This window comes from Diabrotica virgifera, chromosome 6, assembly GCF_917563875.1.
Source record: "Diabrotica virgifera virgifera chromosome 6, PGI_DIABVI_V3a".
Lineage (NCBI taxonomy): Eukaryota > Metazoa > Arthropoda > Insecta > Coleoptera > Chrysomelidae > Diabrotica > Diabrotica virgifera.
The window spans coordinates 193640509-193663109 of record NC_065448.1 but is presented as its reverse complement, the minus strand read 5'-3'; the positions used below and the strand labels follow the sequence as shown (position 1 = coordinate 193663109).

General features: G+C 33.1%; 1 protein-coding gene and 1 long non-coding RNA gene across 2 annotated transcripts in view; both read left to right on the top strand.

Annotated features, from left to right (window-relative positions):
• The window catches only part of LOC114332401 (ATP synthase mitochondrial F1 complex assembly factor 2), a 41601-nt gene extending 37455 nt beyond the window's left edge, over window positions 1-4146 (top strand). Inside the window, exon 5 of the mRNA XM_028282202.2 lies at window positions 3868-4146. Within this exon, the coding sequence (XP_028138003.1) occupies window positions 3868-4130 (263 nt within the window). The 3' untranslated portion in view covers window positions 4131-4146. The remainder of the gene's footprint in view (window positions 1-3867) is intronic.
• A 5030-nt stretch (window positions 4147-9176) lies between these two features.
• Window positions 9177-18249, top strand: LOC126886611 (uncharacterized). Its single transcript, XR_007698719.1, has 2 exons — window positions 9177-11729; window positions 11879-18249. It is a non-coding gene; the product is annotated as an uncharacterized LOC126886611 (long non-coding RNA).
• The last annotated feature ends 4352 nt before the right edge of the window (window positions 18250-22601 follow it).

The following is a 22601-nucleotide window of genomic DNA, read 5'->3' as shown; positions in this document are numbered from 1 at the left end:
AATGAACCATTCTTTTGAAAACAACGCTTGAAGCGACCGGCGATTTTGAATGTCAGTTAAGCGCGCGAACTCAATTTTTTAAATATAATTTGTATCAGATCGACGGTAAAAATTCGATATCTTTTGATCAGAGTGTCCTATTACCAAAAATAAAAATACGGTTTAAAATAAAAAAAATGTGCAGCTTTGATATCCAATTGTTGCATTTTGAGAAAATGAAGTCAGTTTCTATATAAACGACATATATAAAAGTCATTTTTTAAGATTCTCATGAGATCGATATAATTTATTATTTTCATTCACTGGTATGGAGTTTGCATTATTAGAGTAGAGCACAGTCTTCAAAATTTTAACATGATATTTCGATTTTGAGTTTTGGCAACCACTATGAGGCATTTGAAATATGCCTAAAACACGCTAAATTTAAACTATCACATTACAAAAATGATCTCACGTCAGGGAAAATCCTTCCACGTAGACGTGGGTGGAATTTGTAACTAAAGTTGTTTAATTTCGAAAAACTTACTTGTGTTATCGAACAGAAGCAGTTTTCAACTTTTTAGATCGTTTGTTACGTGAAAGTTTAAATTCAGCGTGTTTTAGGCATATTTTAAATGCCTCATATTTGTTGCCAAAACTCAAAATCGAATTTTTGAAGATTTGAAGATTGTGCTTTAATAATGGAAACTCCAAAGCAACCAGCCAATAGAAATAATAAATTTTATTGATCTCATGAGAATCGTAAAGAATGTGGTAAAAATCGAGTAATGTTTATTTATTTAACAGCTATACAGAAACTGACTTCATTTGCTACAAAATGCAAAAATTAGACACCAAAGCTGAACATATTTTATCTTTAAAACGCATTTGGATTTTTGTCAAAAGGGGGCTTAACTGACATTTAAAATCGCCGGTCGCTTCAAGCGTTGCTTCTGAAAGAAAGGTTCATTCTGCACAAAAAATGCTAACAAACATTTTTGTTCAAAATCTCAGCTATATTTTGTTTAAATAGTTTTTTTATACGGCGTAAACATATTCTTGGTAATATGAAATTTTCGGTTTCCCCCTCTAAGACGGGTGCTTTTAGGGGGAAGCTCGGAGGTAGGAGTGGCAATCTTTTTTGGGGTCCCAAAATTGATATTCCTAGCAAAATTCAGCTAGTTCGTATGGTTTTTAGAGTTTAGAGGTAAAATCGTGAGCTTTAGAGGTCAATTGGACTATTAATACTGTGACAATTGTTTAAGGTTTTTGCAAAATTTTGGAATGTGTTTAATTCGTAGAACAATTTTAACATTTGTTTTTAATATCTACAGATTTTAGTCCTCTACAAATAGTTTCTCATAACTTTTGATTTAAAATAATTAGGGAAGCAGGAATGCAACAGTTAAGAATTCCCCTTTGTTTCCTATGACCCGTTTGAGTATTCAACACCCGGTATACTTGTGTGTGTATGTCTGTGTGTATATGTGTGGGTGTGTATACATGTCATATACATACTCACACATATTAAAATATATGAAAATCTGATTATACAGATAAAGAAAAATAAAAAAACAGAAAAATAAATAGAAAAAATCTTCTTTTACGCATGCGCAAAAAAGTGCCCCGTGGCCGATTTTAATTTTGACGTATTTTTTATCTACAAGGGATACTGCTAGCATAAAAGCAAAAAAAATAGGGGGTTCGATCAACTTTTATTTAGATTTTCTCTTGAACACAGTGATTTATAAGTAAATATTGCATATTTGTTTCGCTGTGTGAATTTAATTTGAGAAAATAAAATGCCAAAATGTTGTGCTGTGCCTTTGTGCTTATCGAGAACATCAGGTCACAGGTTTCTCAAAGAGATTCTGATATGAAAAAAGTGGATTGTGGCAATAAGAAGGAATAAATATGTGCCGACAATAAATGCACTTATCTGCAATAAACATTTTGTGGAAACAGATTACGTATTGCCCCTAGATTTGACTGTAAAAAATCGAATACTTCACTATAAAGCTCAGATCAACATAAATATTTTTATTTTGGTCTGAGCTATAGAAATAAAACATTAAGACGGTGATTAATGTAGTTTACCTTTCGATAAGGGCCTCCTTTTTTCCAGTAATTCTAGCATTCCTTCTCAGTTCGTTTGTCAACGCACAAACAGCCCAAGATCCGTATTTTTCTGCCATAATTTATTATTTATTAAATCGTAAACAAAACCACAATATAAAAACCTCACGAATTGTCAAAACTACCCCCAACTACACTAGCGCCGCCAAGCGGGAGCAACGGCGTACATAGCTGCCATTGGCCGTCGCATAGTCCAGAAAAAAACACATTATGATTGTTACACCCGGTATAAAATGACATTTACGTGTCTGGGAACAATATTATTACATGGATTTTCTTAATAATAAGGCTATAATATACTAAAAAAACCATTCAACTCGGACAACAGGTTTAGGAATTTCGAGACATCTAACGTGCATAATTCATTGAGTGGGTCGATTTTTTTGCTCTCAAGTGTAGTTTTTAATCATCATCATTATGGCTTATTCACTCCTGGCGGAGTGTTTGCCGCCCTTTTGGGCTCTCTGACTCATTTGTTGCGGAGAATCAGTCCGCTGTTGTATTTTATTATTATAGCAGCGTGTGTGACTTGGCCCTGTGTACAATTTTCCTCCATTCTTTTGTGTCCTACAACGCTCCTTCCAATTGTAGATTCTCAGCTTCTTTATGTCTCCTAAGACTTGATCTCTCCATCTTGTTTTGGGTCTTCCCTTTGGTCTCTTTGTTGTTGGTCTCCAGCCAGTTATTCGCTTTAGCGTAGAGTCTGGGTTAGCTCTTGTGTGTCCCAGCCACCTGAGCCTTTGCGCCTTCACGAACTTGATTATGTCTTCACCCTGGATGACTTCTTTAATGTCTCCATTGGTTAATCTTCTAAATTCGCCTACACTTATCCTCACCGGTCCCATTATTCGTCGAATGAATTTTCCCTCTAAGATTTCTAACCTCATTTCATCTTTTTGTGTTAGGCACATCGTCTCTGCACCGTAGGTGATTACTGGCCTGATTGCAGTCTTATAAAATTTTTAATTTTGTTGTCTTACTAATGTGTTTTTCTTTCAAGAATTTTTGGTAGTTCCAGTAGGTTTTATTACCCAGTAGGATGCGTTCATTTATTTCATCCGTTCTATCGCTTCTGCCATTCACCATCACTCCCAAGTATTTAAAACGGTGTACTCTTTTAAATGTATATGCACCAAGCTTAATTTATTTCTCGATGATCGTATTCTCTCTTGAGCATTTGAGGTATTTTGCAAACTCTTTTAAATGTATATGCACCAAGCTTAATTTATTTCTCGATGATCGTATTCTCTCTTGAGCATTTGAGGTATTTTGTTTTGCTTTGGTTTATTACTAGCCCTCTTTTCTTTGCTTCTTTATCTAGTATTAATATTATATTCTGCATGGTTTTTAAATCTCTAGTAACCAGTGCAATATCATCTGCATACGCTATCAGTTGGGCTGAAGATTCGATAATAGTTCCCATAATTTTGGCTGCTCTTACTGCCCCCTCTATGGCAATGTTAAATAATATTGTTGACAGGGAGTCTCCCTGTCTGACACCTACCTCCATTTGTACTTCATCTGACGGGCCTTCCATTGTTAAGATTCGTGCCTTGGATTCCTTCATCGTCATTTTCATGAGACTTACTAGTTTTTCTTGAATGCCTAGTTGATTCATATCATTAATTAGCTCCTCCCTTATTACACTGTCAAAGTGTTTTTAATATTATATGTTAATTTCGCCTAAGTAAATAAGATAATTTAATTTTGCCTAAGTAAATAAGATAATTTAACATTCATCACCTTTTTCAGGATTCATGTATGGAGTAGATACGCTAAAGTCAGTAGTTTTAACCATGGCTTCCACTGAGAGATTTATAAGCCCAGAGAAAGCAGTATTGCTGTCGAGGTTGGAAGAAGAATACCAGAGTGGTCGTTGGGGACGAGTTGAATGGGCTCACGATTTGAGTCAACAAGATTTACAAGCTAGACTGTCTGCTGTTGTTCTGTATGTTTACTTTAATTCTCAAAATAACTCGATACAATCTAAGCAATCTTCAATACAAGCTTCTTAATAAAAATTTCAGTGTAGTTCTTTTTCTTAAACTTATTTGACTTGCTTGACTTGAGTTTTCGTTTTACAGCAAAATTGTTATTTATTTCTATTAGTTTACTCCTTACAGATAATGCGGGACCAAGTTTTCGTTGGAATTTTTGCCACATTGAGCAGGCAGGAAGTGAAATGCAATTAATAGAGCTCCACTAGCCTTCTTTTCCTCAGCATTCTTATGGTTTGCAAATTATAGAAACCGCGACAGCGTTACCAGAAACTTGGTCTCAATAAAAGTTTTATTTTAATTTTATTAAACTAAAACTTTCGATTGTTGTGAGCAGATGCCGCCACGGCACCCGTATTATGTTATTTTGCTGTAATTCAGTACTAAACTAAAAACTCAAACAATAGGACTTTTCAACGCTTCTCATTTGTTTCGAGTCTTTGTCATATTTCGTATGTTAATATTATACACGGATTATACGACATATGACAGAAGGTCGAAACAAATGAGAAGCGTTGAAAAGTACTATTAGGAATACACGTCATATATTTAATGACATCATAACCCTCCGGTACAAACTTGACGGCAAACAACTTCAGCAAATTTTTCCTCATATATTAGTTTTTTCGCTACCGTCAAGTTTATCAGCAAAGCGCTGTTTCCAAATAAAAAACCTATATGTATTTACCACAGCAATTACCGGCTACATTGTTACTCTTCCTCTTTAAGAGTGTGAAACAAAAATAACTATCTGTAATATAAGTGTCAAAGTCATGTCCTATAGAAGGTTATGTAAGATTTTTGTTTGTTTTTTTCTTCTTTTATGGTCTTTGGGAACTGTGACCATTTAGCCAGCAACATTTCTTAAAATTAACGTCTAACTAAACCTACCGTACAACAAAACCTAATAGACCAGTAATAGTAAGTATTCTTTGACAAAACTATTACCAACCTAATTAGACCAATCAAGAATAGGGAAGGGGAAGTGAAGTTGGTTAAAAAATAACCTGTCGTTAAAATATAAACTAAATATATAAAATATAAAAAAACAAATGAATAACCATTTTCAATTTCTTTGCAAAACGAAAATACAGCCGAACCATATCCCAGTCCAATCAGAGAGTGCAGCAAGCACCTCTACCGGTTTCGAAACTTATTAGTCTCTCATCAGGAGGCACATATGCTGCTCTCTCTGATCCAACCAAAACAAACCCCAGCGTGAAGTCCCGGATTGCAACAAAGAAACGGCATAGACCTAGCGGCAACTGCTAGCAAAAAGACTGAGTTTTCATTCTAATGGCATATAAAACAACATAATGCTATTCTACATCCCACCAGAATGAAAACAATGGAGACCTTCTCTGGTTACACCTCCGAGGCTTCTACAATTTGCAAGCCATACGGATGCTGAGACTAAGGAAGATGAGGGAATTCTACAATTTACAATTCACGTCCCATCTGCTCAGCGCGGTAAAGTTCCAACGAGAATGGTTCCTTTCGTACTCCAATCAGAGTAAATGTAAATCAAAAATGAATAACCATTTTCAATTTCGTTGCAAAACGAAAATACAGCCGAACCATATCCCAGTCCAATCAGAGAGTGCAGCAAGCACCTCTACCGATTTCGAAACTTATTAGTCTCTCATCAGGAGGCACATATGTTGCTCTCTCTGATCCAACCAAAACAGACCCCAGCGTGCAGTCCCGGATTGCAACGAACGAAATGGCATAGATGCTCTAGCGGCAACTGCTAGCAAAAAAACTAAGTTTTCACTCTAATGGCATATAAAACAACATAATGCTATTCTACATCCCACTAGAATGAAAACAATGGGAACCTTTTCTGGTTACACCTCCGATGTGCCTCCTGATGAGATACTCATAAGTTTCGAAACCGGTAGAGGTGCTTGCTGCACTCTCTGATTGGACTGGGATATGGTTCGGCTGTATTTTCGTTTTGCAACGAAATTGAAAATGGTTATTCATTTCTGATTTACATATACTCTGATTTGAGTACGAAGGGAACCATTCTCGTTGGAACTTTACCGCGCTGAGCAGATGGGACGTGAATTGTAAATTGTAGAATTCCCTCATCTTCCTTAGTCTCAGCATCCGTATGGCTTGCAAATTGTAGAAGCCTCGGAGGTGTAACCAGAGAAGGTTCCCATTGTTTTCATTCTGCTGGGATGTAGAATAGCATTATGTTGTTTTATATGCCATTAGAGTGAAAACTTAGTCTTTTTTTAAATAAAATATAATTTGAAAACAATCATTTGACATTATATTTAACCTCCAATATTATGACAGACGTCAGTTACCATTTACAATCTCACCAAATATAATACAGACGTCATATTTAAAATCGTCACTAATTTTAGCTAATAAAATGTTCGCTGTAATAGGGCTTTTCATTCACAGTCATTTGTTTCGAGCTTGTGTCATATGTTGTATAATCCGTGTATATTAATACTATACACATATTATACAACATATGACAGAAGTTCGAAACAAATAATAATCGATGAAGAAAAGCCTTATAGGAATGGCATGTCACAAAAATCTGATTATTTCCTATATATTTTTTCAAATTTAGAATAAGACAAAAAGGGGAAAATTGTCGTGCATTCCTTATTGTTTGACTTTTCTTTTAGCAGACGGATTTGTTTTAGTTCATCCAGAGAAAGTCATACATACACTCTCTAATGATAGCTTCTTCTTCTTCTGGTTCCTATCTGTTTCGGATGTTGGAAATCATATTGGCAATCATAACCTTGCTAGCTGCGGCTCGAAACAGTTGTATTGAGGTTTTCTTAAACCAATTTATCAAATTTCGCAGCCATGATATTCTCCTTCTACCGGTCCTTGGTTACCTTTGATCTTACCTTGCAATATGGACTGCCAGCAGGGAGTAACGGTGCTGATTTCTCATATCGTGATGATAACTTTAGGAGCTGGAAACCGGTTAGGATGTTTATTTGTTTATGGCACTCTCTGAATTAATTGAAATATAAGACGTCTCTAGTTTTCGTTTTACATCAAAACTATTATTTATTTCTATTAGCTTACTCCTAACAGAGTATGCCGGACCAAGTTTTAGGAAGTGAAATGTAATTGATAGAGCTGCCCTAGCCTTCTTTTCCTCAGCACCCGTAGCATGTTATTTTGCTGTAATTCGGTACTAGTAATCGGACTTGTTTTAGTTCATTCAGAGAAAGTCATCAGGGTGTTTTATTGGGAAACGGAAATGCTTGAATTGTGAATAGAGGTTACTAAGGCGTTTCAAGATATACCATATTTATTGCCTCACCGATTTTTATAACCGAGTTTTATCAATTTTGCCCATTTCTTTCTGGACCCATAACCTTAGAACCACCTTGTATGTTTTTTGATAGTTGGTACACATATTTCTCATTTACAACACAACCCATCACAACTACTAATCACAAAAATATCCAGGTCCGCACTAAAGAAAATTATAAATACTTTGTGACCTTGAAACAACACCCTGTATATTGAAATTTTTAAAATTCCTTTTGCATATTTGAAAAGAGCACAAAAAACAAAGTTTAATGGTTCGCTTAAATTTTTCGGCCAGACAATTTAATGTCTTTTATTTTGAAATAATATTTACGTTTTTAAGAACTCTTATATTAAAAAGCAGGTATTATTAACTTTTAATAATAAATTATTAAAGTTAATGAACAAATACTTATTTTAAAATAAATTAATACTTATTTACTACATTGGAACGACCACATACTAATCATAACAAAAATTTAGGTCCGGAAAAACCCAAAAAATTTAATTTAAAGTGATGGTGATCATGAAAGCACACCCTGTATATTGAAATTTTCAAGTCCGTTTGAACACTTGAAAAGAGCACAAAAACTACGTTAATAGTTCGTTCCGATTTTTTGCGCAGACAATTTAATGACTTTAATTTTGCAATTATGCCGAAATTTTTAAGAACTCTAACAAAAATTTCGATATAATATCAAAAGTAATTTCATTAAATTGTCTGCGCAAAAATTAAAGCGAGCCATTAAACTTAGTTTTTTATGCTCTTTTCAAATGTTTAAACGGGTTTTGAAAATTTCAATATACAGGGTGTTTCTTCAAGGTGACTATTACCTTATATTTTTTTTGTTAATCTGGACCTGGATTTTTTTTGTGATTAGTAAATGGGTCTTCCAATGTAGTAACTGATTACTATAGGTCGTTTAATTACGTTTAAAATGAGTATTTAGTCGTTAACTTATTATTAAAAGTTACTAATACCAGTAATACCTTATTTTTAATCTCAGAGTTATAAAAAATTTCAATATATTGAATTTCAAAGTTAAAGTTATTAAATTTTGTGCGCAAAAAATTAAAGCCAACCTATAAACTCAGTTTTTTGTGCTCTTTTCAAATGTGCAAACCCATTTGGAAAATTTCAATATACAGGGTGTTGTTTAAAGGTCACAATTACTTTATGTTTTTTGTTAATCCGGACCTGGATTTTTCTTGTGATTAGTAAATGGGTTGTTCTAATGTAGTAAATAGGTATTGATTGTTTTTAAAATGAGTATTTGTTCATTAACTTTAATAATTTATTATTAAAGGTTAATAATACCTACTCTTTACTCTAAAGACCGCTTCGCACCATCAAATAATTTGATCAAACAGTTTGAGCAAACTACGGAAGTACGTCAAAGTGGCGTCACAATTGCAGTTTTTTGAAATTCTAAAAATCTGTGCTCTCACTATCAGTCTAGTTTGATCAAATTTTTTGTATTGAGTTGTCTAACTTGTTCGTACTTTTTCATTATTATCCACAATGAACACTCAGGATGTGACGTCACTAACTGTCACTTTCAGTTTGCTCAAACCAGTTTGATCAAATTATTTGATGGTGGGACGCGGCCTTAAAAGTTCTTTAAAACTTCAATAAAATTTCAAAATTAATGTCATTAAATTGTCTGGCCGAAAAATTTGAGCGAACCGTTAAACTTATTTTTTTGTGCTCTTTTCAAATATGCAAAAGGATTTTAAAAATTTCAATATACAGGGTGTTGTTTCAAGGTCGCAAAGAATTTTTTTTTAGTCCGGACCTGGATTTTTCTTGTGATTAGTAGTTCGGTGGTTTGTGTTTTAAATGAGACATATGTGTACCAAATATCAAAAAAATATACAGGGTGGTTCTAAAGTTATGGGGCCAGAAAGAAATGGGCAAAATCTATAAAACACCCTGTAACTAGGTTATAAAAATCGGTAAGGCAATAAATGTGGTATATGTACAACCGCCTCAGTGACCTCTATTCGCCATTCAAGTATTTCCGTTTCCCAATGAAACAACCTGTATTAAACAAGATCAAAAACATTAAATGCAGCCTGCATTAAACCTGTATAAATTAAAGTTATACACTTTTTTCAAAAAATAAAAAAAATTAGGTTATTTACACTCAACCTACACGTTTCAAAGATGTCTTGACATAAATCAAGATGTATTCATGTGTTTCATAGATTATAACAAGGCCTTTGATAAAGTGTGGCATGATCATCTAATCAGACTCCTGGCAGAAAAGAATTTAGATAAACGAGACATCCGACTAATAGCAAATATGTACTACAATCAGAAAGCAGTAGTGAGAGTAGAGAATAATACCACTGAAGAAATTGAAATAAAGCGAGGTGTGAGACAAGAGGGTGTATACTGTCACCAACCCTGTTTAATCTCTATTCCGAAGACGTAATGAATCGAACACTCTCTGAGCAATCCATAGGTATTAAAATAAATGGTGTTGGATTAAACAATCTGAGATTTGCCGACGACATCGTTCTGATCGCAGAAACACTTGAAGAGCTACAGATATTGGTGAATAAGATAGCAGACTGCAGCGAAGAATATGGACTATCTGTGAACATAAAGAAAAGTAAATTTATGGTAATATCGAAACCAACACGAAATGTCCAAAATCTGGCATATTTACACAATAAAATTATCGATCGAGTTAGCAAATACAAATATTTAGGCACTTTTGTAAATGAAGACAACGATATCTCAGCAGAAATCAAAATAAGAATAGAAAAAGCCAGATCGATATTCACTAAAATGAAGAGAGTGTTGTACGGAATGGAGTCATGGACGCTGAAAAAGATTGATATCAAAAAATTGAAGGCATTTGAACTGTGGATGTATCGCAGAATCTTGAGAATATCATGGACGGAGAGTCACAAACGTCGAGGTCTTGAGAAGAATGAATAAAGAAAAGGAAGTCATATTTACGATCAAAAAACGAAAACTGGAATATTTGGGACACATTACAAGAGGCGAAAGATATGAACTCCCTAATAGCACACGACGTCCTTTGGACGTCCAAAATAGGTCCATTTTTGGTCCTTACGTCCATGGACTATAAACGGACGTCCTTTGGACGTCCCATGTTGGACGTCCTTCGGAAGGAATAAATATGGACGTCCTTTGGACGTCCGACGTTGGACGTCCTTCGGACGGAATAAATATGGACGTCCGACGTTGAACGTCCTTTGGACGTCCATACTGGACGAAATACGGACGTTTTATGAACGCTTATATATTATATTGGACACATTATACCAATTAACGGGATCAAATAGCAAAATAATTCAATAAAATATTAACTTAGGCGTTAACTTTACGTTAATGAAATACAGTCAAACCTGTCAGTAACGGCCACTAAAATGAAAGAACTATTGGCCGATATAGAAAGGTGGCCGTTATTGCCAGTTTTTGTAGTCTAGATATACAGTAAAACTTGTGTTACTGGCCACCTGTACTAACGGCCAGTTTAAAAATTCCCCAAACCAATTATATCTAGACTACAAAAACTGGCAATACCGGTCACCTTTCTATATCGGCCAATAGCTTTTTCATTTTTAGTGGCCGTTACTGACAAGTTTTACTGTAATTGGTTTGCGGAATTTTTAAACTGGCCGTTAGTACAGGTGGCCGGTGTTTGCAGGGGGCCGGTAACACAGGTTTTACTGTAGTTTAAATCGAAAAGATTAAATCTTAATTCAAAATTGTATATACAATTATTACAATTATAAACTATAGTTTAATATCCAAAACATGTTTTTGATTTTATGTAATGTAAAGAAAATCTTATTTGTAAATTATTGGTTACAATGTTTAACAATAGGAAATATTCAAGAATAAATAAAATAAAAGTTTAATCCTAACAACACAAAACATTCCAGGAATGTAGGTAGGTACTACCGTTCTCTTCCGTGAACATCTATCTGATTAAATTATGGGTGGAAAGTTACCACAAGATATTCTATGTACAATGTCTTCCTGGAGGGGTAAAATTGTCCATTACAAGATTTTTAGAGGCCATTTACTGTTCAATTTGCGTTCATTTTCAAATTTGCCGCGCGAATATCTATGTAGCGTCGCGTGGTCATTGGTCATCACATTTCATATAATTTCATTTTCGTAAGATAACCGATAACCTAAAAATTTAGTAAAAATTTTGATTGGAAAAAAATGCATTGATAAGGGGGTGTGGGAAATGGAAATTAGTGGCTTTTTTGCTGTACTGTGTGCTAGTTTTTGCTCTGGGATCTGGCTGGATCTCTTGTTTAAACAATTTTGTAAGTATTATAAAATCCGTTTTCAATTTTCTTTATTCTTGAAACGAATCATTTATGCATGCATATTATTACCTGTAAATAGTATCTATATCTTTTGATTTTTAATTGTAAAGAATAGAAAAATTACCGTTCATTTTAATTTTTTTTAGAATCAGCTGAAAGTGGTCTACAAAAAAAAACAAGAAGGAAATGTATAGCCTTGTGGCTATGAAAGGCAAAAGAGAGATATAAAAAGTGTATTGGCTAGTTGGAAGAAAGTCCACATTGTCCATGCATAATAAGTTATTACTTTATCAACAAATATCAAGAAGATAGCAGGAAGTCACGAGCAACACGAGCAATTGAACAACTTCATAAGTTCAAGAATATCGAGGAAATCCAGCTCCTCGATACTACTGGGCAAACTAGAAGATTGAAGAGGACAAAGCCTTTTGAACTAGTTTGAGTGATAGGTGATAGTGAAAAACGGAGCATAGTGCTTGTGTGCTGTGCCTGTGTATGTTAGAATAGTGCACGATCTTGTTAGATTAGATAAGAGACGCTATGGGGTAAGCTCTTCATTTTAAGAAACAGTAGTCATTTAGGTTAAATTAAAATTGCTCCTTGGTCAGTTATGACCAGATTGTTTTTTTATGTTTGGCAAAAAGGACTTAAGTCAGAATTGCACATTGATAATGTTTTGATGATTTCTGGACCAGAAAAAAACTGTTGTAGATGTAAACTGTATGTACAGTAGAATCTACTACAGTACTGTAGAAATCATCAAAACATTATCGATGTGCAATTCTGACTTAAGCCCTTTTTCCCAAACATCAGAGAATTGTAATGTACAATAATTCTCCTATCTGCTTTTTCATGAATTTTGTAGGAGAAGAAAAACCATTTTTAGGATCATCTGCTTTCACATGTAAATTTTGACATGTTTTGTAGTAAATAGATAGTTGAATTTACTACAAAACATGTCAAAAAATATATGAAAACAGGAGGTGACTATAAAAAAAGTTTTTAGTCTCTCTTACAAGACTCATGAAAAAACAAATCGGAGGTATGTCACATCTGTGACTATATCCAGGGAATGTCTAAAAAATATACTTTGATGTCCCAAGAACCAAATATAACCTACAGTCCATCTAATTTACTTACTGTTGCATGTCATTATCTACGCCAGAGATCTAAGTTGACATAGTTGCCAAAGTATAAAAAGATCCTGAATCCATTTTAAATCAAATATATCACATAATTATTGTAAACGTGGATTATACAACAAAACAAATTAATATTCAATGTAAATAAGTAAAAACTTAAGAAATAGAGAACAAGAATTAAGTTATAATCTTTTAAGGTTTGCGTGCAAGCGTTTTTGCACTGCATTGTTAATAATTAAAAAACGGCTCCGAACTCTTGGCAAAAAGCCGGTAGGTTTCTTTGTATAAGTATGTCTACAATAACAACTAAAAAAGTTGTCAGATACCACGATGATTATTCCAAGTCGTTATAAAATTAGTTGAAATTTATATTTTTATAGTAGAGGATCTTTTTATAGTAAAGTAAATAATAAAGACAGTAAATATAATAAATAAAACAGATACTTATAGTAAAGAATATAAACAAATATGAAGTGTCATCACCACAACTGTCAAATAAATGTTACCAATTTATTCTAAAATGTCACCTTCGTTCGATTACAGTTACAGTGTGATCCGAACAAATCTGCTTCATAAAAACGCTTTATAATCCATTTATACAAATTAAATGAAACATATTATTGTGTATTTCTTTAGGTTAACATTAATAGAAATCTTCAAATATTATTTCTACGCGTATATAATAAAATATGTCTAGAGTCTGTATTTCCAGTGTACTCAGCAAAGTGATTCTAAAAAAGAACACACCTACCGCCTAAATATGTCGTGTTGGTATCATGCGACCTCACAGACTACGACGAGGATGACGCACAACAGTTAGTAAATTAGACGAAGTATGTAGATATATACAGGGTGTAACAAAAATACAGGTCATAAATTTAATCACATATTCTGGGACCAAAAATAGTTTGATTGGACCTAACTTACCTTAGTACAAATGTGCACACAAGAAAAGTTGCAGCCCTTTGGCTGCAACTATCTTACGAAAAAACTATAGTAAAATTTGGACACCCCATAAAAATTTTATGGGGGTTTTGTTCCTTTAAACCCCCCCAAATTTTTGTGCACGTTTCAATTTAATTATTATTGTAGTACCATTTAAACACAACGTTTTAAAAACTTTTTTGCCTCTTATTGCTTTTTCGAAAAGTCAATTTTTATCGAAATATTTTGAATATTTGTCAAATCCACCACATATTTGTATATGGTTAAGTACGATTATGGAGACTTGGTAATAATATGCAGACTTATTTATGCTTTACATTTTTAGGTATATTTTGAACCATATTAAAAAAGAAGCCAGATCTCGATAAAATGTGCCTTATCGAAAAAATACAAAGAGGCAAAAAAGTTTTAAAAACATTCTGTTTAACTAATGGTACCTCAGTAATAGTTTAATTGGAACGTACACAAACATTTGGGGGGTTTAAAGGAACAAAACCCCCATAAAATTTTTATGTAGACATGTTAAAAAAGAAGTCGCAACTCGATAAAAACTGCCTTATCTGAAAAATACTAAGAAACAAAAATATTGAATTTAACTAATGGTACCTACCACAATAATAAAATTGAATTGGAACGTACACAAAAGTTTGGGAGGATCTAAGGGATCAAAACCCCCATAAAATTTTTATGGGGTGCACAAATTTCACCATAATTTTTGTTTAAGATATTCCTGCCATAATACTGCCACATGTCCATTTTCAATAAAAAATCGCTAATAGTTTTCGATATAATCGAAAAAATCGATTTTCATTTTGTAATTTCAAAGGGCTGTAACTTTTTTTATGTGCATATTTGTACTAAGGTAAGTTAGGTTCATTCGAACTATTTTTGGTCCCAGAATATGTGATTTAATTTATGACCTGTATTTTTGTTACACCCTGTATATACAGCCGATTACGCACCACCTTAAAAATTGGGCATTTTTGATGTCTCAAATTTCCTAAACCTGTTGTTGCATCTAAGTGATTTTTTTATAATATTCTAGCCTAGGCTATAGGTTAAGTACCTCCTTATGCTTGTCATGCACGGGGAGCTATACTGTAATATATATTATATCACATCGCTCTCTATAGTAATGAGTGAGCCTGTACATACGGAACCATTTGTTTCCTGTCTGCAGGCTCACTCATTACTATAGAGAGCGATATGATATAATGTACATATATTACAGCATAGCTCCCTGTGCGTGACAAGCTTAAGGAGGTAACCTATAGCCTAGGCTATAATATTATAAAAAAATCACTTAGATGAAACAACAGGTTTAGGAAATACGAGACATCAAAAATACCCCATATTTAAGGTGGTGCGTTAATTTCTTGGAGAAGTGTATTGTAATTTAATGTAAATAATGTAATATCCAATAATTGTAATTTAATATAAGATGTAATATAAGTTCCTTAAAAAATATATTTTTTATTTCCCACGACATTAGATGGATGTTCGGCAGCAAGACATTGGACCAAACTAAGACGTCCTATGAAGGCCCAATTGACGTCCACCGAACGTCCCTTCGGATGTTAAGTGGACCTCCATTGGACGTTTGGCAACGTGGCATTTGGACCAAAATTGGACGTCCTGTTAATGTCCAATTCACGTCCCCTAGGACGTCCGGTTAAGGTCCAATTTACTTCCGATTAAGGTCCAATTTACGTCCGATTAAGGTCCCATTTACGTCCGATTAAGGTCCAATTTACGTCCTATTAAGGTCCAATTTACGTCCGATTAAGGTTCAATTTACGTCCGATTAAGGTCCAATTTACGTCCGATTAAGGTCCCATTTACGTCCGATTAAGGTCCAATTTACGTCCTATTAAGGTCCAATTTACGTCCGGTTAAGGTCCAATTTACGTCCGATTAAGGTCCCATTTACGTCCCATTAAGGTCCAATTTACGTCCTATTAAGGTCCAATTTACGTCCGATTAAGGTCCAATTTACGTCCGATTAAGGTCCAATTTATGTCCTATTAAGGTCCAATTTACGTCTGATTAAGGTCCAATTTACGTCCGATTAAGGTCCAATTTACGTCCCCTAGGACGTCCGATTAAGGTCCAAATTACGTCCGATTAAGGTCCAATATACGTCCCCTCGGACCTTAGATGGACGTTCGGTAGCGCGACATTTGGACCAAAATAGGACGTATAAAGGACGTTCCTCGGACGAAAACGGACGTCCAATGGACGTCCCTAAAGTCCGTGAAGGACGTCCAATGGACGTCCATTGGACGTCCTTGTGCTATTAGGGCTGCTTCGAATAATTATGCAGGAGAAGATAGCAGGAAAATGGTCCATAGGAAGAAGACAAAACTCCTGGCTAAAGAATCTACGGGAATGGTATAGCTCTAGCAACAACGAATTGTTTCGGTCAGCAGTTTCGAAAATACGTATAGCATGATGATCGCCAACCTTCGGAACGAAGATGGCACTTGAAGAATAGACACGTTTATAAAAAATAGACATGTTTAGTAAAAGCCTCAACCTATGCGTGTGAATTTTTTGAAATTTAAAAATTGATTGCGTCCCACGTAAAAAAAATAAAAACGAAAAATGAAGTATTTGACGGTGGGGGAAGGAAAATGGGTGGTGGGTTAAAATTACGCTGAGTCTTATTTTTGAAGTTATACTTCTTTAGGCGCGATTGAGAGTAAAATTTCATAATTCTGCGCGCATGCGCACACAGACAGTATAGTATACGCTGTGAGCTCGTACGTAGAGGGGATATTTACAAATTCGCGAGCGCCAGTAGTGACAAGTCTGTAAACCTTTACCGGAAATTTGACATAAATGTCAAAGTGATTAATTTAAAATTAAAAACATTAATTATAAAAAATATTAGTTGGTCAAAGCTGTGGTATATATTTTTAACTTAAATATACTTACGTTTTAAATACTGAATTTAAGTTTTTTTAATGTTCCGTAATATGTAATTATAAATCAACCTATCAATCTTAGCGCCATCTACACGATAATTGTGAAAGTATCCGAAGTAAGAAATTCATATTTTATCAATATAACGTCAAAATGATTAGCAAAATCTTAAAAAAATCGATTACAATTTAATTAATTTTTTGCATTGTAAATAATAAGCGATAACAATTAAATAATAAATTTAAAAATTACCGGTGAAAGTTAAATTAGTAACCGCTAGAAGCGACACCAGCGAAGCTCAGAGCGTATAAAAGTTATACGGGATCTGATTGGGTGTCAAAATCATCTGTCAATAATTGTTCAATATGGAGATTTTGGTTATGAGATGTTAGCACCTCATTGATCGAATTTCGTAAAAATAATTATACCATTCTTTTGCTCACGGTTTGTACAGCAATGATCACTAGGTTTCAGATTTTGATCACCTGTAGTTTATTTTTTATTAAGGGTTGAAAATTCAAGGACGAAAAAAAAGATGTTGGCACCTCATTGATCGAAATCTTTAAAACGAATGACTGTATTCGATAGGAAATAAAGCGCTGAACAATGATCACCTATATTGAACATTGATCAGGCTTTTTTTTGCACTGAAAATAATTATTAAAGTTGCAATAACCTTAGCACGCACGCGCAGTCCATTAAAAATTTTATATCTAACAGGAGCTCTGTTCTTTATTTGAAAAATTTTCAAGGACAGTCACTCTTCGGTCCGAGTAAAATGATTCTGTCTAAATCTTGACCCGAGGGGTAGCGGCGTGTAATTTGGGTTGCCTATATAAACATCGACGAAATTTGAGTTATTTAAAACGCTGAAAAGACTAGTTAGTGATAATAAAAACCGATATTTACTGCGGTTACATGATATTTAATATTAAAATATTATTGGATGTGGTAGAATGTAGACTCTTTGTATAATTACCAATTGAACAGTGAAGCTGTTAGATCAATTTTCCGATTCAATCATTTCTACTGTTTACAGTTGTGTGTTTGTGTTTGCTTTTGAGTATGTATTTCATTTTCTTGACATCGAAAATGTTAGGTGTGGAAAGAATTAATAAGTGCGTGAAATGCGAAAAAGTGTATAAACATAAACATGATTTAAAAAGACATGTAAAAAGTTCGCATCCCGACAAATTGGATGCAATTGCCCCTTTAAAAGTGCTTAAAGGCAACGTCTATAAGTGCACACATTGTGATAAACAATTTAGATATAAGTCAAGTTTAAACTTTCATGTCAAAAAAGTGCACACAAATGTATCAGTTTATGCAGAAACTAAAACATTTCATCATAAATGTTCTGTGTGTAATTATCATGCAACTTTTAAAAAGGACTTTATTAAACATTATGAAACTTCTCATAGCATTCCTATGCAATAGGATACAATAGAGTTTTCCAACCATGATGACTTTATTTCTTGGAAGAATAAAATAGAGCTTGAAACAAATGCTAGTGTCGTTTTATTGCTGAAAAAGTGAACTACATAATTGCCACCGATAATAAACAGGCCATTTCGCGATTCAAGTTTATCAACACAAATTACACGCCGCTAATATTCGGGTCAGGATCTAGAATCGAGTATCAAAATTGTTGCAAGCTTTTTACTCTTCGAACTATGGAGACCTACACAGAGGAGAGGAATCGAGATAGGACGACCTTGAAATTTTTGTACACGATTTTGCCTGTTTGCTTGGTTTCTCGCTAGGGCGGCGGTGGCGTAGAAATAGATGCTACTTTTGCATTGGAGTGAATGTGAAAATTTCGAAAATAATTAATTATTCGTAGTTAATATAAGATTATTGGTTTTGGTGGTTAATATTATTTAAATATGAGTGCCAAGAAAGCTTACACTAAAAGAACTTGCTTCGTAACGGGATTTATATCGAGTTATCGTTCCGATAAAAAATTCAAAAGGGAACTTCATGAAGTTAATAAAGACTTTTTATAAAGATTTGTCTTTATGTTATTTAAAACGTTCGTGGATTAAACCTATTCGTTTGTATGTTATTTCCTTCGGTGTAAATAAAGTTTGTGCCTATTATTGGTTTTTATTTTAACCTGAAAATTATAGTGATAATAGTAGGAGGATCTTGAAAGTTTTTCTGTCGAAACAATACATTTTTTGAGACAAAATATTTCACAAAAATTAACATTAATTTTATAAAAGTCAGACTATCGTCTGCGTAGTTTATAGACATATATTTTTATTAACTAAATTTAAACATCTGATAGGTAAGCTTTCAGAATATAGATAAATGAAGTATTCAAAAGAAAAAGCAGTTTAAATTTTGATAAAAAGAATAATTAAAAAGAATTGATCAATAAACTTCAAATTATTTAAATAACTTTTTAAACTTTTTAAAAACAATTACGTACAGTAAGTCAATTTTTTCAAAACAAACTTTTTAATATCAGTTACAAAGATATTAAAAAATTAATTTGCAGTTGAAATACCATTGGTATTATATAAATGTGGCAGTTAGATAATGTGACAAAATATTTCCGCTTCAAAATAAGCTGTCCTACATATTAAAGTAATGACAAATTTAAATTTGATGTCACATCTCCATCTACAATGGTATAAAAAGAATACACTTTTTACCACACGTCGATATGTTATAAGGTTAAAATAATTTATTTTTGGCATAAAACATATTCAGCTACAATCCACCAATAAATTAATGTCTAATTACGCTAAAAACAAAAATAAAATGAGTTAAATATTAAATAAGTCCATAAGAGCTAATGTATTAGTAACACACTAGAGTCTGTAGCACCCAACAAAAAGAAATTTCGCAAGGCTATGATTGGCTACAAAATCCCGGCTTGCGATTGGTTAGAAAGCTCAGTGTGATCATAACATAATATAACCTAAAATTTAAATTTTAGTTGACAGTTGTTTGTTGTTTTAATGTCTGTGCAATATCCACTAAAAATAAACAAAATATAGAACAATAATAATAATAATTATAATGATTTTCTAAAGAAATATATGCTTTAGAAAGATGTGTTATAACCACAGCACACAAACAGTAATTACTAACACAGAATGAAATGATGTCTGAACCTAGCATGGATAATTGAAAAGCACAAATAATCCCAACATAGATTATTAAGGAAGCCGACCCGCATAGGGATAAGGCAAAGAGAATGATGAATTTGATAAATTTTTTAACTGCAGATCATACAGGTCTCTATGCAGATGATTCAACAATTATTGTTCAACTGAAGTCAGAACTCATATCCAAAATTAACTTGGTAGCACAGGAATTTACAACCTGGTGTAAAATGAACTCTTTAATGGTATATGTATATGCAAAGAAAACTATTTGTATGCAGTGCTACTCGTGCAGTAAGCCATCCCATGATTATAAGATCACAGTTAGTTCTGAGGAAATACCTTTTAGTGATACAACAGTATTTCTTGGTAGCATTCTAGAAAGTAATATGACATGGGATGAAAACATTACTAAAGTCTGCAAAAAAATGAATAAGGGTTAGTATGCGATCCTTCAGTTGAAAACTCTATTTAATACCAATCAATTGATAAGTGTGTACTATGCATTGGTTTACTCATATAATATATGAGTCATATTATAGCCTATAATGTTGTCTTGTAGGGAAACTCTTCTAGAGTTTTTGTAACTAAAAAGAGAATTCTTAGATTGATATTTAATATCTATCGATAATAGACAATCATGTAAATATTTTATTGAACAAAGACTGACTTTAAATGCTTTATACATTTATAAGTGCATTATTCATGTTAAAACTAAATTTCAAAATTTTACTCTCAACTCTGTCTATCATAATTACACGACAAGGCACGGGAGGTTGATAAGCGTGTGTGTAAACATTTCACAACTCTTTTTGATACTAGTCCTGATTTTACAGGATCTAAAATTTACAATTGTTTGCCACTTGATATGAGAAATGAAAATAATATTCAAAAATAAATTAAAATCATGCTTGATCAAATTATGTGTTTACAACCTAAATGATTACTTTGACTTAATAAAAGACTACAAGGAATGAGGACCGACGGGTTCAGAGACGCTCTATATTGCATAATATCTTTTTTTATTAATTTATAGTTTGTTGATTATGTTTTATATAATTGTCCTGTATGACTTGTTGATTATGTTCTATGTAACTACATATATGGCTTGTCCTATACTACTGTGCTTAGAGAAAACACTGTATCTGCAAAAATTAAATTTTTACTTCTTTCTAACCCAAATGTGCATATATATCTTATTTGCTTACTAAAAATGACGTAAGTTAAACCAAAACACATTAAACACACTGCATCTTATGCCGTATTTTGTGTAAATGTATACAAATACTTAAACAAAAATCGATTTTACTCAAATGTGATGTCTATGCAGATATGGTGTTTTCGCTAATTATGGCAGTAGGTATATCACACTGTCATCTAAATGAATTATTAAAGATATTCTATTCTATAAACAGTATTACATTTGCTTTTGTTCATTGTACACAAATTTATTTTGTAGGAACCAATCTTTAGTTTTCGTAAACAAATATTTAAAATTTTCTATTGCTTTCTAGTTACGTTTCTTTATGAGTGTTTCCATGTTTTCTGTAGGTATCTGGTCTTATAGCATCTTCAAAGTATTTTAATTGTTGGACCTGGTGGTTTGTTAAATTTGAGTTTGATCACCAGTCTGACTTAATTTTCAAGTATATCAGGTTGTTTTCTGTTTTGTTAGGGGTTTAGTGAATGAGTTCCTAGAGTTGATCATCTTTATATAGATCCCTGCTTCTCTATTTGTTCTCAGTATTCCTGTGTATTCTCCAATAGATATGCTCTTTCATTCTCTACTCATTCTATGTAATATTTCAAAATATACTTAAGATGTACTTTTTGTAAATTTTGTAAAATAAAATAAATTTCTTTTAGATAAGTATGTGCTTTTATTTCATAAAACTTTACATAAAATAATATTTTTAACTATGGAAAATAGTGCTTTATACTTACACATATTATTATAATCTACAAGCTACAGAAAACCCCTGGTGATATTATATTATTTTAATATGTTATTAGTTGGAAATTATAATATTTATTCAAAACATGAGAACAGCTAGTACTGCCACGATTATTGCAATTCTGTATGTATGAAATACATTAATAGCTGCCAAATATACAAAATGAAGTATGTACTGCGACAAATCTACATGAAGCTTTTAATTTAATAAAGTTTATGTAGTGGAAGATAGCTGTCAACCCTGACAAACCTCAATTCATTTGGTTCAAGAAAAGAATAAACATGTTGGAAGAACAACCTGTCCTTAATCTTTAACTCATAAATAGAGTGGAAAAATAGCTACGGGTCACTCTAGATCTAGACAAAGTGTGTGTATGTGTGTGCAGAACACTAAGAATTTGACTAAATATTACATTTGGCATTTTTCAAATTAAAAGAGATACATCAGATAGTAGTCATGTCTTGAAAAAATTGTGTCTTCTATGAAAATAATTGAATCCCATGCTGGAACAATGTTTGCGTAACCACAATAGTTGTATGTTGGTTTTCCAGGAACAAAGTTCTACATGTGCAAAATAATGTACTGCCGAGCATTGGGAATATTAAAAGACTTTACTTGATGCATCCTATAGTCTATCATGTTATCCTCATAAAGATCCTTTTTTCAAATCATTACTACTTGCATATTTTTCTCAAGTTGTCGACAAAATCTGATTTGGCATTTACAACATTGTTCCTGCATAGGATTCAATAATAAAATAAAAATTTGAAATTGAACTATTTTGGT